Source organism: Thamnophis elegans, chromosome 4 (assembly GCF_009769535.1).
Source record: "Thamnophis elegans isolate rThaEle1 chromosome 4, rThaEle1.pri, whole genome shotgun sequence".
In the NCBI taxonomy this organism is placed as follows: domain Eukaryota; kingdom Metazoa; phylum Chordata; class Lepidosauria; order Squamata; family Colubridae; genus Thamnophis; species Thamnophis elegans.
In genome coordinates, this window is record NC_045544.1 from 71,676,844 (window position 1) to 71,698,887 (window position 22,044).

At 39.5% G+C, this 22,044-nt stretch overlaps 1 protein-coding gene across 2 annotated transcripts in view; it reads left to right on the forward strand.

Annotated features, from left to right (window-relative positions):
- Positions 1-2,266: 2,266 nt before the first annotated feature.
- DESI2 (desumoylating isopeptidase 2) overlaps positions 2,267-22,044 on the forward strand; it is a 28,868-nt gene continuing 9,090 nt past the window's right edge. The window contains exon 1 of one of the 2 annotated variants that reach the window (XM_032216851.1): positions 2,267-2,845. In XM_032216851.1, coding sequence (XP_032072742.1) covers positions 2,807-2,845 — 39 coding nt within the window. In that variant the 5' untranslated portion in view covers positions 2,267-2,806. Of the gene's footprint in view, positions 2,846-3,774; positions 3,838-22,044 lie in introns of those variants that run through there. The other variant, XM_032216852.1, reaches the window with a different exon arrangement.

The window sequence follows — 22,044 nt, forward strand, 5'->3', positions numbered from 1 at the left end:
GGGTGCCGTGGGGTGGGCATTTTTATGGGTTTTTATTATGCAGTGGATTTTTAAATGTTGTAGGCCACCTTAAGTTACCTATGTGTGAGTTGGGTGGCTGTTGTGGCCTAGCAGGAGCCGTTGGAGCTGCCACCAGACTCCGACAGCGAGGGGCCCTATGAGTGGCCTCTGGAGGATGTGGAGGACCCTGGACAGGGTTCCGACTCTGAGCAGGGCGCAGAGAGACTGGTTGGCCACCAGTTGGTGCCTGAGCCTTGGACCAGTGGGGAGGAGACAAGGGAGAGTGATCCAGAAGCCAGCAGTGAGTTGTTCCTGGATGCATGCCATCGAAGAGCTACTAGGCGTCTGGAACAATTACACAATTACAGGAGGTAATTGCGCTCAGCTGGTGGTCATTAGGCTCCTCTCCAGACTATAAAAAAGACTGCTGGTGCACACGGCCCTCTTGCAGAAGTCAACACATTGACTAAAGAGTTGTAACTACCTTGGCAGGCTGGATTGCTGCCAAGGTTTGTCTGAGTTGCTGCCAAGGTTTGTCTGAGTTGCTGCCAAGGTCCTTATCTGTTTGTTTGCTTGGCTTTCAGTCACCGAGATTTTGGTCTTGCTATTAAAGGACATTCTAGTTAAGCTTGTCTCGGCTTTTGTTACTGGACGGAGGAGGGGGTCAGAACATGTGGCTATATAAATTTGTTTAATAAATAAGTAAATAGGATTTCAGTCATAAATATTCAACATTTCTACTTCAGAGCTGAAAGTATCAGGTCAGAACGTGCCTTCAGATAAACAATAGTAAAAGGATATTTGCCATAAATCATGCAATTAAGGATACAGAAATGCATGTTAAAGAAATTTTTAAAAGTCATTATAAAAATAAAGATTTGTATATTTTCTCTTTAACATCTAGGTGATTATGAGCTTCCTTCTAGTGTTTTTTGAAATACACGGTACCTTGGTACTCATTTCCACAGAAATTGTGAATGTTGGTTTTGTTTTTAATATGTTGTCTTTGTCTCGTTCCCCCCTTTCCCTTGTCTTTTGTGAGCCGCCCGGAGTCCTCCGGGAGTGGGCGGCATACAAGACAAATAAATAAATAAATAAATTTTTAATTGGTTTCAGAAGATGCTAGGAGTACAAAAAACACTGATTATCAAACAAACTTTTCCCAAAAGGAATCATATAATGAGTCACAAGGCAGTGACACTGACAAATTATAGCTTATGCGTTGATTACTATACAGCCGATGAATACCGGGACAAATTTTTTCACAACAAAAGTGCATTGATTACCTAGGTACCATTGTATAGTACTATTTCTGTGATGAAAGACAGGCAGTAATATTTTCATTGGATAAGTCCACAAACCTGTCAGCGGGCAAAGGCCAAATATGTCCAAACTCAAAGCACAAAGTTTTTTTTTTTTTGTAGCAGCAGCAGCAGAATAATTCCACCATAATTGGAACTACAACTTTGTTCTTCCAAGTATCTCTGTACCTGAGATAGGCAGAAAAGAAACAAGTATTGAGAAGGCAGTTGGTAGGAGTGAGCATTGGCAGCGACTTTTTTAAGCAGCACCTTCTACCTTGTCTATTCTAGGTACTAGGAGTTATACTGTTTATTTATTTATATCCCACCTTTGTTATTTTCACAAATAACTTGAAGCCGCAAATATATCTAACACATCTCCTATTTTCCCCACATCAGGCCAAATAACCTGCAGTAAATGGGCATGAGGAATCTGTGAATGAATGTTTACAAGATAGGTATTGATAGATTTCAGAATGATTTGTAGATTGGCAAAGGCTTTGGACCTCGAATTAACAATAGCTACTGCAGCAGTGCATCCTTTATCTTCATATATTGTACTGCTGAAAGAAAAAACAATAATTTTCCGTATCTAGGACTTTAATTATTTTGCACAAGAATTTGAATTCACTTCAGGGTTTTGGACTCAGTATCCTTTATCATTCTAAGCTCCTTGGAAGTCTCAGCTAATGAAAAATATGAAATCTGTTCTGGCAAAATATTCTGTTTCTCAAGAGTTGGGAACTCTAGTTATCTAGTCTCAAGAGTAAACACCACCTCACGTTACTTAGTTATCGACATAACACGTGGCGGCAAGGTTGAACTCTTGAGCAACTCTTAAGGTTGATCAGTCGTGATCCTTACATATCTTTGCAATATGGAATTACACAGCAGCATTATATTGTATTTCACTGAAAACAGCTCAAGTTGCAGCGAACCCTTAAACATTCCAAACCTTTTCCTCTGACAAAGTGGAATGCGGGTAATAGAATTCGTATTTCACCTATCGAGGAGCCCGCCATTCTGGGGCTTGGGTTCCTGCTGTAGTGTATGCTGGGAATTGTAGTTTGGCGTCCATTTGCCCCCAAGTGGAAGGTGCGGCTGGCTTGAGAGTATCTCTTGCAACGCTGGGACCGAGGTGGAAGGGGGCCACGCAGCTAATCCTCGAGGAAGGTTTACTGCCGCGATCTCTCGCCTGAAGACAGGCCGGTCGGGTCAGACCAGCCAGGTCCCAGAAGCAAGAGGAGAGGCGGAGTCGTGCCGGCCGGGACCCGCTCGAGGCTCTCTCTCTCTCTCTGCCTCGCTTGGCGCGAGCGCGATTCCTGGGCGTGCAGCCCCGGCTTCCCTTTCCCCGCACTGAGGCGGCTCCATGCGGCTGGCAGCCTCCTCCACCTCCTCACACTCCTCCGCAAGAGGCAGGGCGAAAAGGCGGCATCCGCCCGCGAGCGCCCTGAGGCCGCCGCCGTCCTCGGCCTGAGAGGAACTCGCGTTTGAAAGGAGAAAGGATGGCGAACCAGCTGGTAGTCCTCAACGTCTACGATATGGTGAGTGACCGGGCAGGCGAGGGCTCCTCGCAGATGCTTCCCACCCTAAGTTCTTAACCCCGGCGCGTCTTCCGGGCCTTTTTCTTTCTTCTTCTTTTCTGTTTATAACCTTCCTCCGAGGATACTTGGCTTTCTCTCAACGGTCCGAAACAGCGAGTCTTCCGTTTTCGTGTTTCCTTCCTTCCCACCCTCCATCCAAGCCTTGGCGAAGTTCTTGCCAGTGCAGTACAGATATCCTCCCTGATTGTCTCCCGCCCGCCGATCCACCCTCAATTTTCCAATAATTTAACCTGACAGAAAGATGCTATAATAGTTTGGAAACAAGGAATGGGCTTAGGAGGAACTGGAAAGTCCTAGCAACAAGTGTGTCTGATTTCACTTTTCTCCTGCCGGTTCTGGATTCACTCAGATGCTCAACCAGTAGGTGTAGTTTATTAAATTACTTTCTGTAAACCCCCTCCCCTCCCCAGATATATCTAAAGAATAATTGTTTTCATAATGAGTTAGCTGGGACAACAATCCTTAAATTGTTTACAGTGGGAAAGCCTTAAATATCATACCATTACAGGCTCCCCCCCCTTTTTTTTTGTCCTTGGAAAGAATCAAAAGATGGAGAGTAACAAAAAAGATCAACATATATTTCGTGGTGGAAAATATCTTTTCGAGTAGGTCAGCTGTTGCCTAATATCATGACTTTAATGTTTCTAAATTCTAAATTATAACGTTTCTAAATTATAGCCTATTTTCATGTATATGCAGGGAAAATTTGTGAGATATTTTACTCTTGTCTAATAAGAGTAAGACTTAAGGCTAAAGTTTTGCAATTTAGCCTTACTTAAGGCTAAAGTTTTGCAATTTATTTGGTGGACCATAAGTAAGTCAGAGGTTTCTTATCTCAATCTCATTTATTTTTTTCTTAGTGTTGCACACCGTTTTCCAACAGGAAAAACCAATATAGTGCAATAAAGGATGGCATGAACATAGATTTTGAGGTATGATAAATCTAGCTGCAATTGTGTGTTTAAGGGCTTGGGAATTTGCTTCTATAACCATGTATCCTGTTCCTAGCATAATATATCTTTATCATATGCTTAATGCATGTCTGTCTGCTCACCTGACTTGTTTAGTTGTATTTTGCTCTGGTTAGTGGTTCTAGGGCTTAGAAAAAAAAACAAGGTTTTAGCAAATATCAAAACCAATCTTACAAGCACAAAGCCATTAGAAATGGGTCAGAATGTTGAGTTAGGAATAGAAAATCTGCCTCTGTTAAAATTGTAATGGGTATAATATAGGATGGGAATAAAACCACTTGAATTCTTTGGAAAATAGGGAGTAATATAAATGTACAAAATATAGGAACATTAAAGAAATATTTCTAAATAAATCATGAAGAACAAAAATGTAAACATCCATTTATTTTGGTACATAAAAGCTTAAAACATCTGGTACTTTGATGCTTCTAAGGTACTTTTAAGTTACGATTGTGTTCTATTCATACAGAAGTTACAGAAAGTTTTGAATGAATGTATATAGGTAGTCCTCAACTTACAACCACAATTGAGCCCAACATTTCCATTACTAAGCAAGACAGTTGTTAAGTGAGTTTTGCCCCATTTTTCAACCATTCTTGCCATAGTTGTTAAGTGAATCACTGCAGTTATGTTAATAACACAGTTGTTAAGTGAATCTGACTTCCACATTGACTTTGCTTGTCAGAAGGTTGCAAAAGGTGATCATATGACCCCAGCTAGTGGTGGAGTGCTGTTGGTTTAACAATCTGTTCGGTGAGCGCAGGCTTTGTGCGCATCTTAAAGCGCTTGAGCGCAGCACTGAAAATGGAGCATTTAGAAGCTCAGCTGTTTACCTTCCAAATCAGCAATGGTAAGTAAAGCAGCAAGGGGGGGGGATCAGCTGTGCCACAGGATTGAGATTTGAGTATTTGAGTATTTATTAATACTTATAGGCCGCCCTTTTCCCTGAGGGGACTCAGGGCGGCTTACATAAAATGAGGGGGGGGGGTATACAGACAATAGACACAAACAATACATAGAAGTAAAATAGTAAGCAACATTCATTCATCATTCGGGTGGGGACAGTTATCTTTGTCCCCAGGCCTGACGGGCTAGCCAGGTCTTAAGGGCTGTGCGGAAGGTCTGGACGGTGGTGAGGGTACGAATCTCCACGGGGAGATCGTTCCAAAGGGTCGGAGCTACTACTGAAAAGGCTCTCCTCCGTGTAGTTGCTGGCAGATGGAACTCGGAGGAGGCCTAATCTATGTGATCTAATTGGTCGCAGAGAGGTAATTGGCAGGAGGCGGTCTCTCAAGTACGCAGACCCACTACCATGAAGGGCTTTATGAGTGACAAGTAGCACCTTGAAGCGCACCCGGAGATCAACAGGTAGCCAGCGCAGCTCGCGGAGGATAGGTGTTATGTGGGTGAACCGAGGTGCACCCACAATCACTCGCGCGGCTGCGTTCTGGACTAGCTGAAGTCGCCGGATGCTCTTCAAGGGCAGCCCCATGTAGAGCACATTGCAGTATTCCAGCCTAGAGGTCACAAGGGCCCGAGTGACTGTTGTGAGGGCCTCCCGGTTCAGGTAGGGTCGCAACTGGCGCACCAGGCGAACCTGGGCAAATGCCCCCCTGGTCACAGCCGTCAGATGGTGGTCAAAAGTCAGCTGTGGATCCAGGAGGACTCCCAAGTTGCGAACCCTCTCTGAGGGGTATAAAATTTGACCCCCCAGCCTGAGCGATGGAACACTGATCGAATTATTGGGAGGAAAACACAACAGCCACTCGGTCTTCTCCGGGTTGAGTACAAGCCCTCATCCAGTCCATAACGGCCTCAAGACCCCGGTTCATCACGTCCACCGCTTCATTGAGTTGGCACGGGGCGAACAGATACAACTGAGTATCGTCCGCGTATTGATGGTATCTTATCCCGTGCCTCCGAATGATCTCACCCAGCGGTTTCATGTAGATGTTAAATAGTAGGGGGGATAAGACCGAAGCCTGCGGCACCCCATATGTTAGGGGCCTAGGGGTCGATCTCTGCCCCCCAACTAACACCGACTGCGACCTGTCCGAGAGGTAGGAGGAGAACCACCGTAACACAGTGCCTCCCACCCCCACCTCCCGCAGTCATCGCAGAAGGATACCATGGTCGATGGTATCGAAAGCCACCGAGAGGTCGAGGAGAACCAGGATGGAGGCATGGCCTCCATCTCTGGCTCTCCAAAGATCATCGGTCAATGCGACCAAAGCGGTTTCTGTGCTGTAACCGGGTCTGAAGCCTGACTGGAAGGGGTCGAGATAGCTTGCTTCCTCCAAGGACCGTTGAAGCTGGAAGGCCACCACCTTCTCGACAACCTTCCCAACAAAAGGGAGGTTGGAGACTGGACGGTAGTTGTTAAGGACAGCTGGATCCAAGGATGGCTTCTTCAGGAGGGGTCTCACCACCGCCGCTTTAAGTCCGGCGGGGAAGTGCCCCTCCCGAAGAGAGGCGGTAACAACCGCCTGGATCCAGCCTCGTGTCACCTCACTGCTGTTAGCAACCAGCCATGAGGGACATGGGTCCAGTACACAGGTGGAGGCACTCACAGCTCTCATGGCCTTGTCCACATCCCCAGGGGCAACATCCTGAAACTCAACCCAGAGGTGGTCTACCAATTCATCCTCTTGTGCCTCGGCTGGAACTGCAGGGATGGAGTCCAAATCCGACCGAAACCGAGCAATTTTGTCCGCTAAGAATTGGGCATAATCCTCAGCTCTACCCTGCAAGGGTTCCCCCGTATCCCTCCTATTTAGGAGGGAATGGGTTATCCTAAACAGGGCGGCTGGGCGGGACTCAGCGGACGCAACCAAGGTGGCAATGTGAGATCTTTTTGCTGCCCTAAGTGCCCTGATGTACTCCTTGGTGCTGGTTGTTAGGATTGCTCGGTTCGATTCGGAGATGAGGTAGAAACCAAGAAATAAAGGACAGGTTAGAGTGGGAGCGAGGAGGCCAACTGATTGTCGGAGCTATCGGTTCACCCAAACCGGTCCAAACCGGCTGAATACCACCTCTGACTCCAGCACACTGCAACTCATAAATACATGCCACTTACCAAGTGTTTTAATTTTGATGACGTGACCATGGGATTCTGCAACGGTTGTAAGTGTGAAAAACAGTAGAAAGACAAGGACTAGCTGTACTTTTATGCATTATTTTTTGTTGCAAATGTTTATTAAAACACTTATAGTTTACAGAAGTGTTTCTCAACCTTGACAGTTTGAAGTGGGGGGGGGGGTGTCTTCAATTCCCAGACTTCCTTAGGCAGCATGACAGTTGAAGTCCACACATCTGCAAGTTGCCAAGGTTAATAAACAGTGATCTACAATAGCATGAATTATTAAAAGATAGTGGAAAATAATAGCTACACATTTTCTTGACAAGGATGTACATCTGGTCTTTATATTCTATGTCTTTGGCAACAGTCAAGCAGCATTATCAAGAAGTTGCAACATTGGAAGCTTGGAGACAGTTCATATCTTATCTTTTAACTGCTTCACATAGCAAATTAGTAATGAACAGCTGTAAATCCTAGACTTGTAGTACAACATTTCAGCAAAAACAAATCCTGTTTGTTTGCTTGAGTTGGTTAACTTGCAAATTAATCCAATCTGATAAATCAGAAGGAAACCAGACTTAACTGGACAAAAACTGGACTTAACTGTTTGTGCGTGATGAGTTGTAATAAAATTAGGATATATTCCAGTTCTCTGTTGTCAGAGCAAATTAGCATTCTACAAAAACCCTAAGTATTGCTATGGTGAAGAGGAGTGCTGGGGGGGGGGGTTCTCTCCATCCCCTTCGTGATTTGAACATTGCCTGGGGTCTCAATGGACTGTTTCAAGATTTTCTTTGTTCTGTAAATTAAAGCAGCTCTATTAGCTGCTAGGACATGGCTTTCTAATGTAAAGGTGTGTGTGTGTCTGTGTGTGTCTGTGTGTGTGTAAAGCCAAATGTAATGTTATAATCGCAGATCAGGTTCAACAGTCATCTTTCTGTATTTGATTGTCACAGTGGTGATTGTCAACCATCTGCAAGATATCTTTGATATAGAGAATAAAGTATTGGAATTTAACCAGAAAGACCAGGGAATTAGATTCCCACTACTATGATGCTAACTATGGATATGATTCTCCTCTTCTTCTTCTTCTTAATTATAAGTGTGGACATGGTTTCAATATTTTATGTCAGAAACTGTTGTGACATAAATTACACAATTTTGAGAGAAGAGCAGAAAGGGCTCTTGTATACTAATTAAAACATAAATGGAGGGTGAAACATTATAATGACTTCATATTTTCTCCCCATAATTTTCTGTTTTTCACAACAGAAAATTCACAACATTTGTGAAATACACAACAGAAACTTCATAACATTTGAATACCTATTTGCTGAAACAGCCTTGTTGCTATATAACCATGTACTGGTGAGGAATATTAATCTTATGATCTACATACATTTTTGGAATGAATGTGACACAAATGTAGTGCAGCTTGAATCTTACAGAAGCTCTTTCCCATAGCATATCTCTTGCAGAAGCACAACCATATGTTTGCACTAGGAATGTGCATGGTGGTATGCAATGTTTATCTTTAGCTATGCATCTAAAAGGAATTTAATTCTTCAAGGATCTATTGGAAGGAAGGCAATAACTTTCGTAGTTTATCAAAATTATTTAGCACATGAGATTACATATTTGCTCATTCAAAACTGATGGGAATTTGCACATAGAAGTAAGAATGTTACTCTCCAAAATATAATCTAATAACTCCTGGAGAATTCTTTATATATAGTTATAAAGTTATAAAGTTATATTATTACTCATGTTTGTCATTACTATTCACAATAGCGTAGAATGATTTAGAGCTGAAACAGTACATTCTTTAAAGTCCATAATATAATATGTAGTGTGTAGTGTAGTATAGTAGTGTAGTGTAGTATAGTATAATATTGTTGCTTGTGCGATTATTCTGGCCTGATAATTCTATGATCTTGAAATCAGAGATATGCATATAATTATAGAGTAACTGACATCCCAAGAACATGTTTGCTTTGCTTATCATTTATTTATAACATCGTACTTGGAGAGTAATAAAAACAAGTCCCTTTCTGAGGAGAAGGTAGTCTCCCTTGAGTCAAGCTCAACTCTCAGTTATTACACAGGCACATCCATGTTGTTTTGTCAGAAACAGTATAGAAGGGTTTGCCACTATATTCTTCCACAATGTTTTTCTACTTTCTACACTAACCAAAAGCACTGGAAGTATCCGAGAGGCTGCCATCCAAATACTAACCATTTGTAATCCTGCTTCAATTTGTTGGCATCAGGCACAAAAAAGATAGAATAGAGAATGTGGGAGAGCATGAGAAAGAAAAAAAGTTTTTTTTCTCCACTATAAGTATTCTTTATGGATAGTTCTTCAATTTCCTTGCATATGTAATGTATAACTTTAATTATAATTCAGAATATAATATTGGGCTTTCGAATAATTTTGCAATGGCTTCTTACAATAATGGAAGTTCTGAAAGGGACTTTTCAAATGCAAATTTCAGTGTTATTTGTTTATTGAAAATTAAAACAAAGCAAATAAGCAGAAAAATATTGGTACTTTCCAAATTGCATTAAATCTTTAATAGCGCACTCTTTCTCTTTTTTTCCCTCTCTCTCTCTCCCCTCTCCCTCTACATACATACATACATATGGTTTCTGCTCTTAATATATGTAGTGACAATATTATTTCTAAATGTAAAACATATTTTACATGACATATAGCTTGCTATGTCAATCCGCAAGGATTATTTGAGGAACAAAGGCAATACAATACTATTTACAACAAAATGTATTACTTAAAAATTATAACATAAATATATTAATTAAAAATCATAAATCGTTTTCATAAAACTCATTTATTTAAAATGATATGTAAAAATATCCAAATCTTATGTATTTCATAGTAGTCTATATACAAAAGCATTGTTACTTTCAGATGTCTGGACTTAAACTCTCAGTGGGAAATCCTGGGGATTGAAGCCTATATGTCTTAAAAGTTGAAGAGGTTGAGAAACACTGTAATAGACTGTGCCAGGATGAAGTAGTCATATTCTGCCATCGTTGGGAAGAGAAAAATACCTCAAGGCAAGCAGCTGACTCAGTGACTTGCTTAATGAGGGGAAACAAGCTGAATTCACTCATAATGAGGAGCTGTAAACCATAGGTTACACATGACAGCATTGGGTTCCTATAAACTCACTGAACTAAAATTGAAAAAATAATTTAGCATGGTGTGGAAACAAGTAGTCATATAGAACTAATTATAGGAACACATATGTTTTTTGTTTGTTTATAGCTTCTTTCTCAGGTAGTTTCAGATGGAAAAAGACATTGTGCCTTGTATAATGACATGGTAAGCTACATTTACCAACAAGTAACAGCTCATTAGTTCGCTCTGGCACACAGGAAGATCCAGGGATCTGACTAAGCCATTAGTCTAACTTGCTATCTAAATAGATGCAGTTATTGGGTAAGTTGTTGTGGCCGAAAGGCATGAAACTCAAGAAAAATATGACTTCCCCTTTGAGACATCTTGCTGGAAAAAGATTTGAAACTGATTGCTGGCTAAACTGACAGCTTGTCATGATGAAGGTGAAGAATCGAATAAAAAAGCAGATTTCTGAAAAAGGACCATCCACAGGGCAGGGCAAAGAATTAAATGGAAGTTGAGTGTAAACAAAACCACTTTGCAAGTCAAAACAACCAAAAGGACTGAAAACAGAGGAAAACTGCTGGATAATATCTCTTCTAGTTATGTTGGATTTGGCTATAGTAATAAGGAAATATGACATGAGAGAAAAGCCAGTGAGAGGTTATTTTCTCACATAGACGTAAGAGGATAATCAAAACTTCATGAATTGCCAGACACTACAAATATACTGTATTTTTTGGAGTATAAGTATTCCCTCAAAAAAAGAGGCTGAAAATCTGGGTGCACCATATATACTGAATATAGCATTTTTTTGCCTCTCAAAACCCTACCCCCTTCACCAAAATGGCCATGCATAGCCTTTAGGAGCCTTGCAGAGTGCTCCTGGGGGCTGGGGAGGGCAGAAATGAGCAAAAAATGTGCCATTTTTTGTTTGTTTTGCCCCCCCCCTCCTCCAGTCTTCAGGAACACTCTGCAAAGCTCCTAAAGGCTATTCATGCCCTTTTTTTGAAAAACAAATGAGCATTTTTTGCTCATTTTTGCCCCCCCCCCCCAGGAACATTCTACAAATCTCCTAAAGGTTATTCATGCCCTTTTTTAAAAAAAATGATCCTGTTTTTATGAAAAATGGGCCTTTTTGGGACGTCTGCAGAGTGCAAAAATGTTTTTTTTATTTGCCTCTTCAAAACCTTGGTGCGTCTTATACTCCGAAAAATACGGTAACTACTGTAAGTAGCTATACCATTTTCTTTTTTTTTTAATAGAATTTATTTTTATTTTCAAAACAAACCACAACACATAAAATCTTCCTTCTTTACTGTGGAAAGTGTATCAGTTGGTTACAAAAGGTTTCATGCATCTCTTCCACAGTCATCAAGCATAATTCATATTAACTCAAGTATTTTAACTCAAATATTTATACATGTTACCCTTATACCTCCATTTTTATTTGACTATAATTGTTTAAATGTCCATCATAAAATATACCAAGATTTAATACATAACCACATACTGACATTTCATTTAATATTTCTAAAATCCTCCAATAACACTGAATCCTTATGTCCTATTCTAGCTAAACATCCATAATATTTAATAACAAACTTTTCTAATCCTCCTTTCCAAATCACTGTTGGTAATTTTCATCTAGTTTTCTTATACTCATACATAATATAGGTTGTCATCATTATCGCTCCTTTATTTGACTATATCCTGTATCATAATATTTTCCCCCTAATAATCAAAACTTAACTGTATATAACTTAATTCTTTTTTATTAACCTTTGTATATAATCCAAAAGGATTTCTAATCTTCCTTTCATAGGTATCAGTCAATATTCATATTCAACTATTACTTATCATAACACTACACATTGTATACATTATTATCATTATCAATTATTTCTTTAACTATATCTATTATCACTAAATTTCACTAAGTTTAACTAGTTTTAAGTTATATTCTTCCATCTATCAACCTGTATCTTTCCAATAACAAAACAATCTCATATCTTCTGCCATTTGTGATACCAATCCTCTAGTCATCTTCTTGATCAGTTTTGTATGGACTCGTCTTAGCAACTCCTTGCTTATAAGATCTCTCATACAATCTTGATGCCCTTTTTCTGTTTCCTTTTGTCTTTGTCAGCAGTGTTATCAAAACTTTTACTAGTTGAATTTCTTTCTTTAAATCCATAGGTTCTTTAATCTTCTTCTATATCTTGACCTTTGAAATAGATTTCCTCTTCATTTAATTTCTCTTTCTTTATTCCATTATTTCCATTTTCAGGAACAAACCAATTACCATAGATACCAGCAGGTTTAGTCTCTTTATATTCATTTTCCACTTCAGTTTTTTGAGTTTCAATCACCCCATTTTGCATTTGATGAACATTTTCAATTTTTTCATCATATTTTCTTGTTATGTGCTCTAGGTATTCCAGTTTTTTCTCTACTATATTTGATAATTTCTGTAGTTCTGAAAACATATTTTGCAAAGTCAAGACCTCTATTTTTCCTTAGGATTGTGTCATTCTGACAAACACAGCTACTCTAGCTTGAAAGATCAACAAAATTAAAGTAGATTCACAAAGAACGCTGCTCTCACTTCTCCCTGGTTGAAAACATTCTTCAAAGGGACATCTGTGCACTCTTATCAGTCTGTAGCCAAACATTAAAGCCTTGTGGTGCCAAGTCAAAGCAATCCGTGAAAGAAAAAAAAACATTTCGTTTTGAATACACAAAACTCAGATCAACAATACCTCCCAGCCTCCAAAGCGGAGACACTATTAAAGAGTTTCTTTTGTATTTTTTTTGTATATCAAATTAGAAAAAGAGATCCAATCTTTAAATGAATTAGAAAAATACCCACAGCAATAAAAGAGGAAAACTTTTGTCTGCAAATTACAGAGAGTCACAAAGAGAAGGTAGAAGAAGAAAACTTAATCCATCCATTTCAAAAGGTTTGCATAGATTCGATCCATGTAAATAACATTTAAAAAGATAACCACTGTCCAAAACCATTCCAAATTCAATTCCGCCGCTTGATTCTTCTATTCTTTAATTTAAATTGGTTTTTGAGTTTTTATAGGCAGTCTCTTTTTTTAAAACAATAAAAATTCCTCACAAGCTGGAAACACTTTCTCTTTCTGTATCCTTCCATTTTGGAGCCGCCCCGACTTTGTCAGTCTTGGCTGGATTTTTTATCACTGGCTTGAAGAACTTCTCTTGCTTCTTTCGAGGATTTTGTGGTATCCCCGAGATCAGCAAGACATATTCTTCCTGTTCACCGTCTCTTCGGGACAGTTTAGATCCGTTTGGACCACCCAGTGGCAAAAGTGTTGACTGTAGTCTCAGAGCATTGAGACCACACACCCATCTCGTTGTGACATTGGCTCCTCCTCCCCAGTAGCTATACCATTTTCTGACAAAGGGGAAATTAAGGATTTTGCTCAGATCAAGGTTGAAGATTAGAATGATGTCGCTGCAATTTGTATCTTGTGGAAATAACTGTACATATTCTAAAACAATAAGGATTTCAAATTCAAGGAACAAAAGGCCCAGTTCTTTCAAGATTTAAGTCCTGGTACCTAAAACAAAGCAGCTTCAATTGATCACATCATGAAGAATTCTGGGATTCCTTAAAAATGACATTTTCATTCAAAATCATGATTAAATTGGAAGATAGATTCTTTCCTGCCTATTATTCCAGCCATGCAGCAGAAATCCTGAAGGAACTAAAGCTAAAATTCCCAGGTATTCTAATTTCTGAAGAATCAGGAGCAAAAAGGATAAAAGAGAATCACAGAATTGGGGGAGGGGGACACACCATATATCTATTTTATATATGGCAAAACCAAGGCTTTAATGAAAACTCAATATTATATTTGGGATTACTTATTTTTATTTGTGCTAGCTGTAGTCAAAACACTCTTAGTAGAAATAGCAAGAGCTCAAAAAGGAACTCCAAGGATGTAACGACTTTTATAATTAAAATGGTGAGTGGGGTTGCCTTTCTATAGTCTATCATCCTGGAGTGCTTTAGTTACTGTAATCCTTGTCATTTTTGATACTACAACATGATAATTATTGCAGTCTTCCTCCAAAGAAAAACCATAAGTAGTCCTCGAGTTACAACCACAATTGAGCCCAATTTTGGTTGTAAGTCATTGTAACTGGTTGCTTTGCTCAATGACCACAATCCCAGCTCTCCCTGTTGCAGTTGTTAAAGCTACCTCACAGGTCATTAAGTGACCGCAGAGCTACCTCAGGATGGAGAATGGCTTGGAAGGCCACTGGAATGTGGAAAACTGCCATGGGCCAGATGGCCTCAACCAGCTAAGCCCATCAGCACACATATTGCCTTCCTTCCTCCCCCCCCCCCGCCCCCATCCCAAGAAACCTGACCTTTCCTCTCCTACACCACCACTGTCCATGCCTGAGTCTACTTTGCTTTCTCTGCATCTGCCAAAAGGCACAGCTATCCAAAGTAAGGCTCAGCTAGAAAGCTAGTGAAGACAATCTCCCTCAAACCCAGAGAGGCAATCTTTCTCAAAGCTGGACAGGAAGATGAAGTCAACCAGCAAAGAGGTGGATGGAGAGGGAAAAGACATGTGCGTCACTGGACTTAACTCGCTGAGGCCATCCGGCATGTAGTAACTTTCCGGGTGTCAGTGGGTGTACCAGTCAAGGCCTCTTGGCTCACAGTAATGGTGGTGGTGAGTCAGTCATCTCACAGTGATGGGGGTGGGCATACTGCAAAATGCCCAAATTTTGATTGCATGACTACTGGGGCACTGCAACAAACAAACTTCGGCCAGGTGTCATAAGTGCCTTCATTCGTGACTTTCATAATTTTGAACTATACAGTAAAAGAAAGGTCATATAAATGTTTGCAATGATATAGATACAATTTGTGTTTATATTTATTCCCCCATTCAAAACTTATAGGAATAAAAAGAGGTACAGTTTTCTAGCATACCTTGCATTAGTTAATTAATTTTAATCACGTGTTTCCATTTATTAGTTGAATATACTCTCCATCTTATACTTTTAATATTCCCTTCTCCTTTTAAAATGGTTCCTGAGCAATAAAATGGAAATGTCCTAAGATGCAGTTTATTTCTCTTTCCCCGACAGGTGTAGAATTAAAGTTTGTAGACTGTGCTTAAGAGAGCTGGTAAGCTAAACATTTAATTAAATTGCTTTTGCAATTTCTTTTATATTTAGGAAGATAGAATGCCTCCAGTTTAAGAAGCAGGCTCTCCCTTCTACTACAACACAGCCACCATCTCAGCTTTGGCTTCTGGGGAGGTTGTAATTGCACTATGTTATGGAGTAAGGCTTCAAGCCAGAAACTATTTATTCTCTCCCACTTTGTGGCAACTCTTGCTGACACCCAATTCATTTGGGAAATTCCAGGTAGCTTTGAAATTTCATCTGATATTATTCCTTAGGAAGTAGTCTATTTTAAGATTCTTATCACATTAAAGTATTTTTCTCAAAATTTGTTCATAAGTTAGATAAAACCAAGAGGAAATAGAGCAAGATCAAGTAAAAGAATAAAAGTTAAAGTTAAAAGAGTAAAAAAGGTAAGTTTGAAATAGACAAGAAATTAATTGCAGTTTTAAACTGCTTGAGACTGACAGTGTCATATTTCAGATACCCTAGGCCGGGTGTCGGCAACCCAAGGCTCCAAAAATGCATGTGGCTCTTTGACCCCTCTCCTGCGGCTCCCTGCCGACCTGGTCGCACAACCTGTTCTCTGCCCCAAGACACTGGCCCAACCCGGCCATGGCCAAAACCAACCTTGCTAACACAAGGGCTGGTGAGGTGGGAATGGGATTAGGAGGAGGGTACAATGGAAAGGGGGACAGGTGCTGAGGAGTGAGCATGAGCCACGTCGAAGATGACTCCTCCTCACACGATCCTCTGGCCAGTTGTTGTGGGGCCAGGAGATACCCTCCTCAAGTCAGTGGCCAGGTTTGGCCAAAGCGCAGCAAAGGTGTGTTGGGTGGGCAGGTTGACCGGCTGACGGGCAAGCATCTTAGGCGAGGGTTCTCCGGCTTTCTCCAAGCCTGATCTCCGGGGTGGGCATGTGAGGTTCGATGGGGTGAGCCCCCTTTTCCCGCTGTCCTGAGCTTTACTTCTCCAGTGGAGTTGATCAAAAAGCATCCTCTCGGTGGTAAAAGTCCCCTGTGCGAGATTTAAAGCCTCCCCAAGGACACTTTTCAATCAACATCGGCAGTGGCGCTGCTCCACTTGCTTGAGGAAGGAATCTCTGCTCAGGCGCTTCATCCCAGCCCCTCAACAGCCAGCCAGGGGGTTCTGTGAGGGGGGGTCATCTTCGGCCAAGCCATTGCCGTGGCTCGTGCTCATTCCTCTGCCAGCCCAGATTTTCCAAAAGTTGCCAAGAAGAAAAGGATTAATGAAGAGCCCCAAGGAGAGGTCGCTGGGTCGACTCAGCCTCAGCTTTCTGAGACAGACAGACAGACAGACAGACCCGGGGCGGGGGAGAAAAACAAATAGAGATATGAGAAAATGATGGAGGGAGAGAAAGAGAGAGGAAAAAGAGGGAAACAAATAGAGAAAGGGGAGAGAAAGAAAAAGAAAAGGAGGGAGGAAAAAGAGGAAAAACAGAAATGAGAGGGAGGGAGAGAGAGAGACTGATTTCCCACAGAAGACACCGAAAGCCACAAAACCTGGGTAGGCATGGCGGGCGGGTCATGTGACTGGGTAGGAGTGACATTGAGTTGGCCATGCCCACCCAGGTTTTGTGGCTGCTGGTGTTTTCTGTGGGAAACTGGTCCAAATGGCTCTGAGTGTTTAAGGTTGTAGACCCCTGCCCCTGGCAGAATCTAACAGCTTCTTGTTGATTCAAGATACGGGTTTCAAATCTTCTGATACTGCTGTCATTCTTTGGAGATCTGATTGAGATAAAGCAGTATAAGCAGCTAGAATGACAACAAATACGGGCTATATGGAAAAGAAGCATATGTTGTTACCAGATCTATCTTTTAGAAATACCAAGAATTTCATCAAGCTTGTCTCCTTATTAGACAAGCACTAAGGACTTTATTTCTGTATCATGCAGTATTTGGCATATTCTTAGAAATTGGTATGAGGTAATTGTGTAATCCTGGAAATGATGTTAATTGTCTCAAACAAGCCTTTAACCATTTAGAGGTAATACTTCTACAATACTCTACTCATAAATGATTTATTAGTCTGGAGGGTCACTGATGGGTTACATAAATTTCTTGTTGACTTCTTGGCAGCTTCAGAGGCAGAAAGAAAGAGAGACGTATGGAACATTGACAGGTGCCCACTAGAAATCCTGATATGATGGTTTTGATTTTATTTTTATTGCTATTTAGAAAATGTATATGGCTGCCTATTTTACATATGAAGTTTGGTTGGCTAAAAACAATTCAAAATAAACATAAAAATAAAAAAGCCGTATAAACCAGGCAGAATTAAAATAATAATACAATAACTGAGACAATATATAACAGACACTCAACGTAAATCTCATATATCTGGTTCATCTAACATCCATGTCCAACAAATAGAGCAAACTCATGGCGGCATGATGTGATATAAGGGGATTTTTTTCCCTTCGCTAAACCAGGCGGGGCAGAGCCAGCACGTAATGCATCCAGCCCGCAGGCCACAAGTTTAACACCCCTGAAATAGAAGAAAAAGCAGATTTGCATGACATTCTGAAAAGCCAAGAGAGCAGAGACCTCTGGATTTCAGAGGGAAGACTATTTTATCAACCAGACATCAGAACAGAGAAGCCATGACTCCTTGGTCACAGTGCCATGCCTTTTAAATTTTTATTTAAGGTTTTTGATGAGTAGTTTTGTTAACAGTCTTGAATATGATAGCTTTGTTACATATTTTTATTCTTTTTTATTTTTAATACATTTAATGTAAATGTGTTTAATCTGTTTAAATAAAAAAAAATGATAATTATTTATATTACTTTTTTTCTAAACTAGTTTTGATAAGTGTGTTTTTTAAATAATGAGCTTAGTTATAATGAATTAATTATATAATTGGATATGCTAGGAAGGCTCAATTATTTGGATTTTTGATTATGTCTAATCCAAATTGGACATAACTTTTAGTCCAATTGCCTCTCTAATAAATAATACAAGTAGGGCTTTTAAAAAATTATAATCACATATGGCCTTGACCATGCTTTTCCTTAAAAAAGGTCTGACTTTGTATAGATTGGGATGGTAAATGAATCTGCTAATTGAGAGGTAATTGAGTTTGCTTTCTTCTCCTTCACTCATCCTTTTATCATGTTTATTGTTATTACAGTAACTATTGTGAATCTCTCAAAAACCATCTAGAGTCATTGACAAGGGAATTTGCCTTAGAAATTGAAATTACAAATTGTGTCATGGAACATTAAAAGACTAAGAGGATAGTCCTCAACTTATGGCTGGTTGCTTAGTGACTGTTCAAAGTTCCAGCATTTGGGGAAACTGAAGTCATGTGATCACACCTTGAGCACTTGGCAGCCAGGCCACATTTACAGCCATTTGCAGCTACCTGTAGTCCCTTGACCACATTTTATAACAATTTTGCCAACACCCAGCATTTACTTCTGAGTTTTGGCAAAACTGACCTATACCGAACCATGGGTTATGGCTTCACTATCACTTCATAACTGTCACAAAAAAATTTATAATAATGTGTTGGTCATGTGACGATTTGCTTTATGATTGTTACAAGTCACAGTCACGATTGGCAGGCTCTATTACTGTGTTAGCTAGCTAGAGAACTATGGGTACCTGAAGAAAGGCAGATGTTTTATAGACTGAAATGATATCATTTCCTTGCTTATACACGACAGTCTTCCAAATGAGAAAAAATATTAGCAAGAAAATGGGATGAACAGATGAGTAGAAATTCAAAATCTGCCAGAATGGAAATTATATTGAAAACATTTTCTAGTTTTATTGTGAACAAAAGATTTTAGAGGTCATTATATAATTTTAGTAGCCAAATGCGGACATTTTCAGATGGTAGGGATAAATGTTAATGGATAATTGAATCAGACAAAAAATAAATCTGATGTACAGTATTATACAGTTATTTTGATAATCTCTTTACACTACAGGTAAAGCAGGTGATAGTTGCCAAATAGGCTTTTAAATTAGTTTTGCACCAGAATAAAATTTCAAAAGAGAAAATGAGTCCCCCAAATCATAATTTTATCTGCACATCCATCCAGAAATTTAATTTAATGGACATATGAATGTTTAATTCCAACAGGCTACACTTGCCTGTTTTTAAATCACTCCTCCTGGATATGTTAAAGAATTAATGTTTTATATTTTTGATGGTTAATATAGTTGAAATATACAAGATTGATTCAGTTTGAATTTCTAATCACATATCCACAGTAGTGCTATGTATAAATGTATCCCAGTTAGTGGCATATGGTACTGGTAGTTCTTGCTCACTGACCAGTCATTCAGCATTCATTTGCAGTGTTCTTGCAATCACATGACCACAATTCAAGTATTTGGTAACCATCATGCATTTATATAAGCTTTATAGCTGGCCAATGACAAGCACACCAATGGGGAAGCCTGCTGGAAGTCGAAAATGTCAGTCATGTGACGTAATGCTTAACAACCATGAGTGATCTGCTTCATGACTGCAACCAGAACTGATGTTGTAAGTTGGGCATGGTCACGTTTCACTTTATAACCACATCGCTTTGGGACAGAGTTACCAGTGTCAGTTGCGGTTGGTACAGGAGGACTTCCTGTATTTTAATACTAATACATCAAGATCACGGGAAGTAGTAATATCATTCTATACTGCACTAATGAGACCATCTTTGGAACACTGTTCGGTTCCGGTCACCACGATACAGAAAAGATCCTGGGGCAGAGCATCACAGAAGAGCAGCAAAGATGATAAGGGATCTAGAAGTTGAATCATACAATGAACGGCTAAGACAACTAGGTATGTTTAGCCTAATAAAGAAAAGGCTCTGGAGACATAATAGCAATTTTCCAATACTAGAAGTGCTATCACAGGGAAGACGACATCAATCTAATCTCTATAGCTGAAGGCAGGACAAGAAGCAATGGGTGCAAACTAATCAAAGGGAGATTCAGCCTGAAAATTAAGGAGGAATTTCCTGACAGTGAGAATGATTAATCAGTGATACAACTTGCGTCCTGGAGTTGTGCTCTATCGTGGAGGTTTTCAAGAAAAGATTGGACAACAATTTTTCCTGTATGATAGAAACACCTGCTGCCTTGGGCAGGGGCTTGGACTAGAAGGCCTCCAAGGTCCCTTCCAGCCCTATGATTCTATGAATTCTTTATGGGAAGAATTGCAGTTTATGGAACAATAAAAGAAAGAGATACATTTTTTTTCCAAATCAAATTGCAGTTCAAATCATTTTGGGGATAGTTTGAGATACCTTTAAAGCATTTATTTGTAGTAAGATAATAACTATGCTTCTGGATCAAAAGTGTATTGAATCACAAAATAGAAAAGTTGAATTATATGACATATGGAATATGGTTTAAAACCAATGAAATGAACATATTGGGGATGCGGAGAGAAACCCGGGTAATGTTAATTTCTCATTCGAACAAGGTAAAATAACAGTTTTAGTAAGGGGTTTTTCAAGAACACATTACCCCAGCTATAACGAGACTAACTTTCAATGCTTTGAATTATATAAAACTATATATTCTATACATATCCTTATAGCTAGTCAGATAGATAATTATTCAGATATAATACATCTTTCAGAAGTTTTAGATACAGAGCCAGAAGAGCTGGCTACATGCTCAACATTACAGCATACAGTATCTGATGCTGTTGATAAAATGAAATCTGGAAAGGTCTCTGGATGATAGGTATTAAAAATTGTACAAGAAAGTATCTCTTACACTTCTGAAATTATTTCGGGCATTTTATTAAAGTAAAGCTCTGCCAGTTTCCTATTATAAAGATTTTTATCACTATAATTTTGAGGGCAGATAAGGATCTCATCTAATGTCCAAGTTATTACCCCATATTTCTTTTAAATGTTGATGCTAAGATTTCAGCAGCTATGTTGACAAGATATTGATTGCAATAATTCGGGGAACAAGATAAAATTTGTGAATACCAAGCTAGAAAGTGTTTTGGGGTGAAGTGCAATACCAAAAAAGCCAGGATGTCTGGATCTATGTGCCTTGCCTATCTTTAATTTCAGCTCATTAAAATAAGATGTTCTTGCTAATGTCATTGACTTCAAAACTTTGTACAATAATTGAACATTCTGAGTGTGTTCTATGAATTTATAAGAGTTATAATAAAATTACTAGAATTTATTTTATGTTAGTAGTCACTTTGTGTTGAAATTGCAAACAGCTTATTTAAACATGTCCATGTCTACAACCTGCAAGACATTGAACAGTAGATGTCTAATTTCATACTCTCTCTACTGGTCTTAAATACACCTAAGGCTTCTTACCTTCATTGCGAAGTCAAAATGTGAGTTGTAATAATGCTTATGCAGCTGCATTCTGATTTGTACCAATTATATTCTATCTGAGAATTCAGAAGGGAGGTCTATTACCTTAGGACAAGCCATTGGATAGCACTCTCAGCAGCCTATTGTGATTTCAATCACCATGAATTAGTAACACAGGGAAGGGCTGATAGTATTTGCTTTTATCCAGCTTTTGACAAATGAATTAAGTTCCCCTGCCTTCTCAGTCTTCAATTGCAGCAGTAATTGAACAGCTCATTGCCTCCCTTGCTGAGGGCTGCTAACACACAAGCAGAACTTCACTGTGCTTTCTGTGGCGATGCAAACTGGGCAAAGAAAAACCAAAACAACAAGACATAGATTTAACAAGTATTTCTAGTCTGCTTTTGAGAAATAAAAGATATTCAAGAAAACTAAATTTAA